This window comes from Electrophorus electricus, chromosome 18, assembly GCF_041902795.1.
Source record: "Electrophorus electricus isolate QZ-2024a chromosome 18, ASM4190279v1, whole genome shotgun sequence".
In the NCBI taxonomy this organism is placed as follows: Eukaryota; Metazoa; Chordata; class Actinopteri; order Gymnotiformes; family Gymnotidae; genus Electrophorus; species Electrophorus electricus.
This window is the reverse complement of record NC_137514.1, coordinates 12,091,282-12,102,500: the sequence shown is the minus strand read 5'-3', so window position 1 is coordinate 12,102,500 and position 11,219 is coordinate 12,091,282. Positions and strand designations below refer to the sequence as shown.

Sequence of the window (11,219 nt, the reverse complement as noted above, 5' to 3'; positions counted from 1 at the left end):
CAGAGTCTTGTAATTATTTACAATGGCAAAACACTACATTTATGTCTCTCGGGCGGACATACACACATATAATCCAAGCAGCATGTTTCATTACCCTTTTGTTACCTCCTGCACTGTAGTAATCCCACTTTTACTCTTGCCTTCTCCCTCTCACATACATTAAAGGAAATGGTTCCAAAGGAAGTAGTTTACACAGATTTCTCCTTGCTCCAAATTGTGTTATCAGTCACACCATGCTTGGTGTCCAACATTTGCTTCTTTTAGTCTGAAACTGGAGCTACAAGGCTAATGCAGCTGAAAAGTAATGGAATCTTTTCATTAAATACACGTCAAAAGCTTCATATAATATTCATAAACATATAATATTCATTTTTAAAATAAACAATTATGAAAAGTAGCAGCGATAACCCATATTTACATATTTATGCTAAATGTGCAACTAAAGTGTCAACCTTTAACTTTCTGGTGCAATTCTGCCTTCAAACTTTAGGAGGCAGCAGTGTGGATGCTAAATTATGTTAAAGCTTTATTCCACTTATCCAAGATGGCTGCCTCCATAATTTTACAGCTTTTTGCTCTGCAATGAAGTTTTGATAATTTTTGAGGTCAGTTGTGCCCTCAACCACACAGGCAGGGTCTCAGTAACGTTACTTAAGACCTGCACAAGTGGGTGGTGATTTGGGCATATGCAGTGGGAAAGATTCCCATGAAGACTTCCATTACCTCTTACTTTCATTACATTAGGCTCGTAGTGCTGAACTAAAAAAGAAAAGGCTGGACATAAAGCATGCGCTTTGACTAATCGAGTACACTTTGGGTAAAGGGGAAAACTGCAAACTGGTTTTTTTTTTCCATTGAACTACTCCATTAACACCTCCATCTGCAACTCTCACTGCTGGGAGCTGTTTCCCTCCCCCTTGGCCTCTTCGCTCTTTTTCAGGGCGTTGAGTACAGGCAGCCAGGGAGAGGAGAGCTCAGGCAGGGCTTTCTTGGCTTGGTTGAGGTGGCTGATGGCCGTGTACAGGCTGCCTCGTGAGGCTGCCTCCTGCTCTGGGTAGTACATCTCCAGAGCTGCAGGATTGCAGTGCTTGTGCTGGGATTCGGGGGAAGGGAGGGCATATGTTTAGGAGGGCATGCAAACCTCGGGGGTAAAAATTCAGTGCAAAAAATGCATGAGTCTACCAGCTAATCAAGCACATTCAGGAATAGAAAGAAGGCCTAATTGACTGTTTTGGCACAAGAATAATATTATATGTTGGTATATCTTCACAAGCTGTTATGTTCAGTGGTTCACACTTCACTGGATCACAGTGATAACTGAACCATGTAAAATCTGCACAGTGACTGTGGTTTTCTGTGAGAGGATAGAAAAACATGAACGGAATTAGTAGCTCTAGTTCCCCAGCCTTGCTATAAATATGCTGCACCAAGTTTATTTAGTGAAACTGGTTTGTCTTGAATTACTGTCTCAGCTTTAATCAACCCTGGAGTAAAACCATTTGGAAACATTGGACAAGCCCGTTCTCAGCACCTACTGAAAATCATACTATACAAAAACTAGAGAGCTCAAAAGTAATATGGAGACAGAAAGGGCTCAGCCATCTGCATTATCATAATGAAGTTCATGTTATGAATATCTTGACAATTGGGCGTCATCTGAGACCCTTGAGAACAACCAACCCTCTCAATCTGGACCCCCCTTTTGTCAAAACTCTACTTAGAGGCCAGGTTTGACGCGACAGTCGAGATATGGATCATCAAAGGTAGACGGCCCAAGTGAAAGTGAACAAGAGAACCAACATTTCTCTGATCGAAAGCCGTCAGTCACGGAATACATAAGCGAGCTTGGACTTGACGAAGCTCATTACTTCCTGTTATGAACAGCAATTTCCCCACACTTTTCAAGACGGTGGTGATGCTACATTAGCGTAGCATGCTAATAGCAGCCATAGCATCAACATCAAAGGGGCAAGGGCGGAAGTGCCCCCAGGCTTTAATCACAGTTTAGTCACGGCTTAAGCTAATTAAAGACATTCTCCCCCCCCTCCTGTGTTGCCTGGCGAGTTCAGAAACCACAGCTCCACTATAGCCCTGAGCTAGCAGCACATCTTCAGAGGCTGGGTTAGCATACGCAAGTTATTTTGCTGTCGCTGAACGATGATGAAAATGGAGAGATGAAGCAGTTGTTCACAACAGAGCATGTTGTGATGTTGTAAAAACATGGGAGTAATTGCCGGCATGTTTTGACGCATTCAACTATTTAACCTGTATTATAACTATAACTCAATGGTAAGATGTAGGCCTCAGCATGAGTGGGCGGCTTAACCAGAATACCTGAAATAGAATGAATACTTCCCTCAACAGTTGTAATGTACCTAACAGTGAATGCATGCTATTGTGAGCACCTCTTAGAAAGCAGTCTTATATTACTGCTTTAACATAACTGTATAATGCTAATTCCTCATTCTTAATCCACTGACAGTAACTTTTTTGGGGTTGGCATTCCCTTAATCCTTGTTTGATATTTTACTAGTAAATAAAGTGGAGAAGCATTTAGAGCACAGCAGTAGTGTACTGGTTAAATTACCTTGAGGACAAAGCCCTCAGGACAGCTAAGCTGGTCATACCAAAGGGCTTTGTACATAACCAGGAGCAGCAGACACGCCAAGAAGGCCAAGGTGATGAGAATGAGTCCTGTGAGCTGACACACAAACAGACACACACACACACACACACACACACACACACACACACACACACACACACACACACACACAATACAAAGGTGTACAAGGTCACGTGATAATAAGCCCAAACTTACCCTTAACTGACTAAAATCCAGGCTTATTACATAAATATTCAAAGAGCTAAACACACAAGGCACCCATTATAAGAACAGACTTTTATTTTGGAAACTACCTATACCCCGCCCCTAACACACAATGACAAAAAAATCCAGAATCTCCACCAATAACTGTAAAACTGCTCTTGTTCCGTGAAGTGGTGGACGCATAGTTACAGAGCTGGCATAACTCCTCGTAGCAAACAGCTGTTTACCTTGACCTTCTCCGACACCTCATTGTAGAGGTTTATGTTCAGCTTCTTAATGCTGGACACATAGGGCTTCTTCTTCTTCTTCTGCTGCAGCTGATACTCTGTGGTCGTTTTCACAATCACCTGTGAAGACGATCAGAAATGGTCAGATGAAAGCATCTAGTCACAGATGAACAGTGCTGAGCTCTTTAAACTGTTCCTAAATGCCATTACAATCATACTGTTTAAAAATAAAACTGGATAGGAAGAGGTCTGGTAGTGGGGACACATTAGAAACAGTAAGCGCCCCAACAATAAGAGCTGACTGTAATGTCACGACTCCAACTGCACCTGTCAACACTGTTTAATGCATTTGAATGGGTCTTGAGTACTTTCAAGCCAATCAGGCCATTTGCATTCCTCTAAAACAAGATTCACACTGAGTCTTAGAAACTCAGCTTAGGTCTTATTTACGATGCAGTTGTCTCTTAACTACTGTTAGTAGATCATGAGTTTCTGTATACAGCAGGCAAAAGGGTAACAAGGAAAATGAATAAGCTGGCACACACAATGCACCTTAGGGTGTTAAATGCAGAAAGCAGACACGCAAGGATAGGTCGTACCTCTCTCTCTCTCTCTCTCTCTCTCTCTCTCTCTCTCTCTCTCTCTCTCTCTCTCTCTCTCACAGACACACACATGAAAATGCTCAGCTGTTGTGTTGGTATATCATTATAGCAATCACTGTCACTGAGAGATGAGTCATATGTGTGTGTGCTCATGTTCATGACTGCTTGTGTTGTGCCATGCATGCGTGAAGGTGTGCTTCTCTATTTTAGAGAATCAGACATGGTCTTCAAGAAAAATTTGCAGAGAGAGTGCATCAAATGCAGTGACACTAATTGTGTATGATTATGTGAAAGCTACCAGTGACAGTTTCAGAAAGCCCACTAATACGACTCTTCCAAAACTGTCTTCTTCTGACACTTGTACTGCACATCTATACTGAGCCATATCCTATAAAGCACTATTTGAAGAGCGAAGGAGTCATGGACACTCGGATATTTGAAGATGCTGGCAGTACCGCAGAACTGGTTACCTTTTCCGGAAAGGGCTTCTGTAGCTGGTTCACCTCCAGTGGTGTGATGAGGGGGATGTTATCAAAGCCATCCTCCAGTGATGGCACCCTCTCCACCTTCTCCACAAGAGTGCTGCCCAGTTTCACCATGTCTGAGGAACACACACACACAGACACACACACACCACACACATACACACACACACACACACACACACACACACAGACATCAAACACACACACACACACCACACACACACACACACACACACACACCAAACACACACACACACACGCACACACACACACACACACACCAAACACACACACACACGCACACACACACGCACACGCACGCACACACACCACACACACACACACACTCAGTTTTAAACTCATACATTCTGAAGGCACTGTGAAGGCTTGGAAGCCAAGCAATATCTTTGGAAATGAAATTATATGATTGGAAATATTTACTTGTCACTTGCTTTTTACTATGAAATTACTCGATATCATTTTAGTATAATGAGTGTATGTCTCACATATAACAACTAATTCTGTGTTAGTTTTCACTTCCTAGCTTAACAAATCAAGATGTTAAATGTTTAAATTCAATCAGTTGAGCAGAAATTTGTGTATATACTATAATTCTTCGAAGGGATTGTGTGTGCACATGTTGTTTTTCCCATTTCCATGAATCTCAGACCACATCATAATGAGTCAGTGTGAGTGTGTGCACTTTCTCTCTCTCTCTCTCTCTCTCTCTCTCTCTCTCTCTTCCCCTCTCCCAACACACATACTCACATGCACACAAAGGATGAAATGAGATTAAGTATATTAACTAGGATTTTAAAAAGCATATATACATGTAAACAAATACATAGAGCCAAACTAATATGCATTTAATAAACATTCTGTAAATAGCACATTAAATGACAAATAATGATAATTTATAATAGTTATATCAATCATTGTTTGTCAAGTATTCGAAAAAATAAGGCCCATGAAAATACCTTAGGCTATTGTTTTCATAGACAGGTTTCAGAAGACACGCTTTGTGTTTTGCGTGCCGACTCTATGCACACGGCAAACATCTAAATAAAAAAAATTGAGCCAGGTATCACTACTGGCAACCGACCTCGACATTAACCAACGCCGGTGACAAATTCAGGTCTATAACATAACGCCATTCTACCCCCAAACAAGGTTAAACGCTTTTATTCTTGCGTTTATAGTTTTTTAATTGATGTTTTTTTTAAAGGACAAAACCTGTAAAGGAAGCTAGGTGGTCGAAGCCCACAATGTACACTTGCAAAGGATAATAACTAAACAGATGTTGCTTGTTGCTAGACTATACAATACGAATCTTAAAGATATATAGAATTGTATTTTTGAAGAGCAACTGATTTACCATAGGTCTATTTGATAAAAAAAATGCAGACTATAGAAAAATGTCAGATTCCCCCACCCCCCATCCCTCACCATCTTTATGCTGGAATGAACCAAATTACCCACAGAATTAAAGGTAGCTATTAACCTAGAAACCAAGCACATCACATTTTCGAAGGAATGCCGCATAATCTTTATTACGAGCGGATAATACGAAATGTACTCACCGATTTTCTATGTCGATAATCGCTGAAGATTTTTTTTCGGGTGAGGAAAAGAAAAACAGTCCAGCTGAGACGAGCACGGTTACCGTGGCAATGCCGGATTCACTAGAGGTGCTTGCTCTAGCGCAGCAGCTGTTCGTCTCGCAGTGCATCCTACAGTGGACTGTCGCTTCGATATGATGCAAATTGCGCAAGGGAAAACTGTTAGATGCGGTCGCCATTGCCATGGTTCTTTACATTTAGGCGCATATTATAAGTGTCTTTAAAAATGTATTACATTTAATTACATCCGGTAAAAGATTATAATCGCGCTGCATTTACGTCTGCAGCGGTCGTAGTGCATTTTAAACACCTGGAATACCTTTGTATGAATAAAAAGTTTTAACGGACTTTCTTCGTCTTACGCAGTGCTTTCCCAAAGCAATAATGAATGGACACTTGAAGATCTGCACTTTGTTTATAGGAGGTCTAAAAAAATCTTAATAAAGAAATCATACGTATCTTCTCATGACTTCCCTGCACTTAGACGTTGTGTGTGTGTGTGTGTGTGTGTGTGTGTGTGTGTGTGTGTGTGTGTGTATGTTTATTAATGTGAAATGATTTATACATTCATACATGATTCATACATACACTTTTATATTGGCACAAACTGATCGCATAATGCCTGTTTGCCTGTACCGCTGCAACACTCATCAAATCTACACTATTATTGGAAGTGGAGAGCTCACCAGCCTAAACAATTTGACAATGAACAGATATGTACAAAAGAAGAAATCTTCGCAGACAATAAATTAACCTCTGAATTTCTCCTGAAAGCTCTGTGGTAGCTGTAGAGTGTGATGGTATGCGTTGCTTACGTACAGCCTCAAAATATTTAACAAAATAAAATGACTTTGAAATGGAATAATTATATTGCTTTCTGAATTATGTCAGCTATAATACTAGGAGAAAGACACAAATATGACCCCAAAAAAGTTCAGAGATAGTCTAATGTATTTGTTAAATATATTCAAGTGTAAAAACAACTCCACTGTTATAAAAATTAGAGTGAACGTAAAATTTCAGGAGAGCTGTGCTATGGGTGTTAATAAATAGTAGAGACAGGGTTTCTCATACTTTTGCTGACTGCAGGGTGTGGTTATCAAAATGCTCAAAGGTGTCATTTAAATATATAATAATAATAATAATAATAATAATAATAATAATAATAATAATAATAAGTAATAATAATAATAAGTAAATTTGCTTCTAATGTGGCTATTTTGTGGTAAATTGTATCATAATGAAGTAAAGGGATAAAATAAACATGAAAATGAAATATTAATATAAAAAAGGTATATATGAATATAAAAAAAAGGTGTGTTGGTAGGCAGAGATGCCAAAAAGATATACTGTGAAACAGTGAAAGTGGGGGTGGTTGTGGTGGGGGGCGGTTGGGGTTTAGAACGAGAGAGAGATGGATAGTTCTCAGCAAAAATGCGCAGACCATTGGAGCCAGCCCTGTCTGAGCTCATGAACCTTCCATTCTTTCTTTGGAGGAACCGTGCTGGGCCGTCTTCGGCCGCGGCCAGTCCGGCGAATTCAACACGTCTCCCCACATGTGATGCATCCTCTCCTAAAACACCCTGCTCCGTGTCCAACACCCTCTGCCCCTCCCCCTCCGCCAGGCTTCAATTGGGCCTACATTTATTATTTTGACCTTTAGTTAGCGGGGGACGCACTTCAAAAGGCGCGCCCCCGGATTGTCGCTCTTTGAGGAGACCTCTCTGGGTCGGGCTTGGCGAACGCACAGGCCCCCCTCTCCTCCCCTGGCTCTGGGCCCGGCCCCGGAGAACAAAAGCCTCTCATGGTGACTAATGAAAATGAGAATCAATTAGGATATGGGTTTCTGAGACGAGGGGAGGGCTTTGTGTACTCAGCAAAGACTCAGGGAGGCAACCCTGTACCTTTGTGCGTGTTTTTGCTTGGTAGTGGTGGTGGTGGTGATGTGTGTGTGTGTGTGTGTGTGTGTGTGTGTGTGTGTGTGTGTGTGTGTGTGTGTGAGGGGGTAAACAAGAGGTCTGGAACAATAGGGGCAGTGGGGGTGTTGGGAGTAAAGTAGGTCAGGTGTAATAGGGTTATTTGTTTTATTGTTTTGACAAAGGTTCACTATTTTGAAAGTAAAGAATTTCAAAGGCAAATAATTTTTTTGTGTTGTCTAATTTTGGTCTGTGGATTCAGAAAGTGTAGTCTGTCTGATTGTTTCTATGTGCCGTTTAAGCCTAGTCCTGGACTACAAAATTAACTAGAAGATCTGTTCATTTCTTATTTTAATTTTAATGCACTAATACATATATTTCTTGTTTTTAAATAGGTAAAAACCCCCACCTTGCTTTCTTTTTACAGTTTTTTTCTGTTACCTTTACAGTTTTGTACAATACCTCCACCTAATGGCCAAAGCTATTAAGGACTTGCTGGTTGAAGTAGCCTCTGAATATTACAGTTACATAAACTGGCAAAGATATAGAACTTGCTTTATCTTAAGGTACCACTAGATGGCAGTATAAGCACAGTCCTCCAAAATTACCGTCCATTAACAGAACACTGAGCATTAATTACTCAAACTTGCAACTGTGCAATAATACTTCGGAAGCGACGTTATAGAAGGAAAATCGTTATGCTGTCAAATGCACAGATTTCCCTCCAGATATTCGGGAAACTGTTTTGTCTGCTTCCTTTTTCATCCACTTATTTATGGCAATTAGCACTACTGAACTTCACTCAAGGCACGAATTAATTTCACGTGGTACCAGAAAGCCTGGGTTACCTAAGGGAAACAGACTGGGCAGTCCCTCTACTGTTTCCAACTATATTTCAAATATATTTTTGTCATAATTTGATCATCTTGAATATACGCAATTTCTCATAAAAAAATGAATAATTTTTCATTGAATTTCAGATTTCATTTTTTTTCCCATTAATTTAATCTTAATCCTTTCATTTCTTAAAGCATATTCAGTTAAATGATCATCTTTGGACAAAACTGTTTTAACATGGCCTGATACATTCCCAGACATGAGAAATTATACCCAACAAAATCCATTTAAAACAACTGAAAAGACAAACAGACAAAAGGTTCAAAATAAAGCAATCTTTTTCCTTCTTTACTCACATATAAATTTGTCTTTTTAACTGATAAAACCCTTCAGTGTTCCATCTATAGAGCTGAGCAGGAAAAAAAAAGGTTTTCAAAAGTTAGAATGAAGGCACCTAAAATGTTTCACCCCTTATAACCCTGTAAATCAGTATTTGGCTGAACACAATGATTATGCAGTATTAATAATTCAACAAGCCCTGGTCTTGCTTGTTCAAATCAGAGGTAGAAACAAAGCTCACTACTGTCGCCAGTGCTGTCATGACCTCACCACCATCTGTCATTATGATCTTCCTGTGCATGTTACACCAACTTGATTCATTTGGCATAGGTTACAGGCATGATGGCATGCCTAGCTAAGTCTCAAATGGCGGATTGCTTTTGCTGATAACATTTCTGGTTATCAGACAAGACATGCAATGCCCAGTGCCTGAAAACTCACACTGCCTTCCTCGGAATAGGTTAATATAATCATTGCAAAGAAATGTAGTGAATCAGAAAGTAGACTGCCAGGAATGAGATTAAGGGTCATAGACTTGACGGCAGCGGTGGGGCGGGGTGTGTGTGGCTGGTTGGGGTTGGGGGAGGGAACTAAGTGGTTGTGCAAACAACGTCTGCAGAGGGTCCGTTAGGGCCTCCTCTGAAACACAAGAACTACGCTTGTTCTGTTGTACGGACGACCATTGAGTTAGATGCAGTTCTTTGGAACTGCTGTTGTCCATGATAAACTTGTCATTATGCATTCAGATGCACAGCAACGCATCAGTGGGATTTCATGAAGGAGTGCAGAAACGGATGTTCACCTACACCTTAATGCTAAGGGGTGCAAATCATCACTCATGTAGATTTCTAGGTACAGAAAGTTATCAGCAGCTAGATGCAGCAAAATGTCACGTGTTCTAGTATAAAATCTTTTAGTTTATATGTTATACTATAATTTATATTTCTTTCCTTTCTCTCTTTCTTTACTTGGTCAGATAGTCTGAGGTACTGTGCTCTTACAGTCTTTTACAGTAAAATACTCTGTTTGTATAGGGAAACCAAACATAACAGTTCACTTAAAGTAATTACCATTCCACTGCCATTTCCAGTGATCCCAGAAGTGGAGTTAAGTGCCTTGTTGGGTACTTTTATATCCAAGTCCTGAAGGTGGTGGAGGGAGTTGGTTCCTTAATAGTAGTATGATTTAAACTTGTAATCTTTCAAGAGTATCAAGAACTTGGAGCTCTTCCCTTTAGCAAACCTAAGTGTGGCAGTAAGTGGTCCATTCTCAGCCCTATCAACACTGTCAAACATAATTGTAATCACAGGGTGAAAGTTTCCACATAAGCCTGGACAGCAGATTCTGAGCCAGTGTGGTTAGTTAAGCTGTCTAATAACATGGCTGCCAAGTTGCTTGCCTGACGCCTTAGGCAAGTTCATGGAAGGGAAAGAGACTGTCATGTCTCTCAAGACACAGAGCAAATGGTGCATAGTTGTACCGGGGGTGATGTCTGGTACAAACTCAAGGTGGGAGGGCACGGTCTTTGGGATTGATGGGTAGACAGTTAACGAATTGGAACCAGAATGAGTCTATTCAGATGAACTACAGTTTCTTCTAGAGTTTCTAGAAAGTCTTGTACATTCTGACTTGGATCAAGTTGGTACAACATGCACAAGAAGATCATAATGACAGATGTAGATAAACAGGTGAAAAAAACAGAATTAAGGCTTCAAACAGTGATGTAATTCCTCAGTGACAAGAATTTCAAAGAAAGCTTTTAAGACCATTCTTATACTATCTTCTAAATGCAGTTGCCTTAAAATGCAGATCTAGTTTTCTTGTTACTAATATAATAATTTGCGTGACAAATAAGCAAATGTAATGTGGTATTTGGCCTGTTTTAGTGGATTGATTCAGTAGTATTTTCAGCAATGCACAGGGTATGTAGGCATGATCTAACATGCTAGATAAATAGTAGGGTGATGTAATACACAGCGGGACTAAATCTCTTTGCATAAACCTCATGCATAAACATTTCTATCAATGCAGGGTTTTATCCTGCATTGATAGAAAGAACATCTGTAACCATCTGTATAAAATGTAAAACAGGTTTTAATCTGATATTAAAACTTTTTGCCATTTTATTGAGAAGGATTGGCAGAGAATGAAGTGACACATTTAAATAAGAGTGTTTGCAAGGGCAGTTTCCTAATTACCCAAATAATGCAGCTTCTTTGTTGAAAATTTCTGCATCAAAGCATTGATCTTTCTGTGCCAATTTGACCCCATTTTCTTCAGCACTAAAGGTCAGGTCTGGTGTCAGCACTAATTTAGACTGAGGTAAAGAAGCAAGACCTCTTGCATCTTGCTGAACTGACCCCT

At 40.1% G+C, this 11,219-nt stretch overlaps 1 protein-coding gene across 2 annotated transcripts in view; it reads right to left on the bottom strand.

The window, feature by feature from the left end:
• caly (calcyon neuron-specific vesicular protein) overlaps positions 1-5,864 on the bottom strand; it is a 7,159-nt gene extending 1,295 nt beyond the window's left edge. Inside the window, exons 1-6 of one of the 2 annotated variants that reach the window (XM_035534628.2) lie at positions 5,725-5,864; positions 5,122-5,202; positions 4,130-4,260; positions 3,058-3,177; positions 2,588-2,701; positions 1-1,093 (exon numbers count right to left, since the gene is read on the bottom strand). The exon at positions 1-1,093 is cut by the window's left edge and continues 1,295 nt beyond it. In XM_035534628.2, coding sequence (XP_035390521.1) covers positions 890-1,093; positions 2,588-2,701; positions 3,058-3,177; positions 4,130-4,258 — 567 coding nt within the window. In that variant the 5' untranslated portion in view covers positions 4,259-4,260; positions 5,122-5,202; positions 5,725-5,864 and the 3' untranslated portion in view covers positions 1-889. The remainder of the gene's footprint in view (positions 1,094-2,587; positions 2,702-3,057; positions 3,178-4,129; positions 4,261-5,121; positions 5,203-5,724) is intronic. The other variant, XM_035534627.2, reaches the window with a different exon arrangement.
• Positions 5,865-11,219: the final 5,355 nt, after the last annotated feature.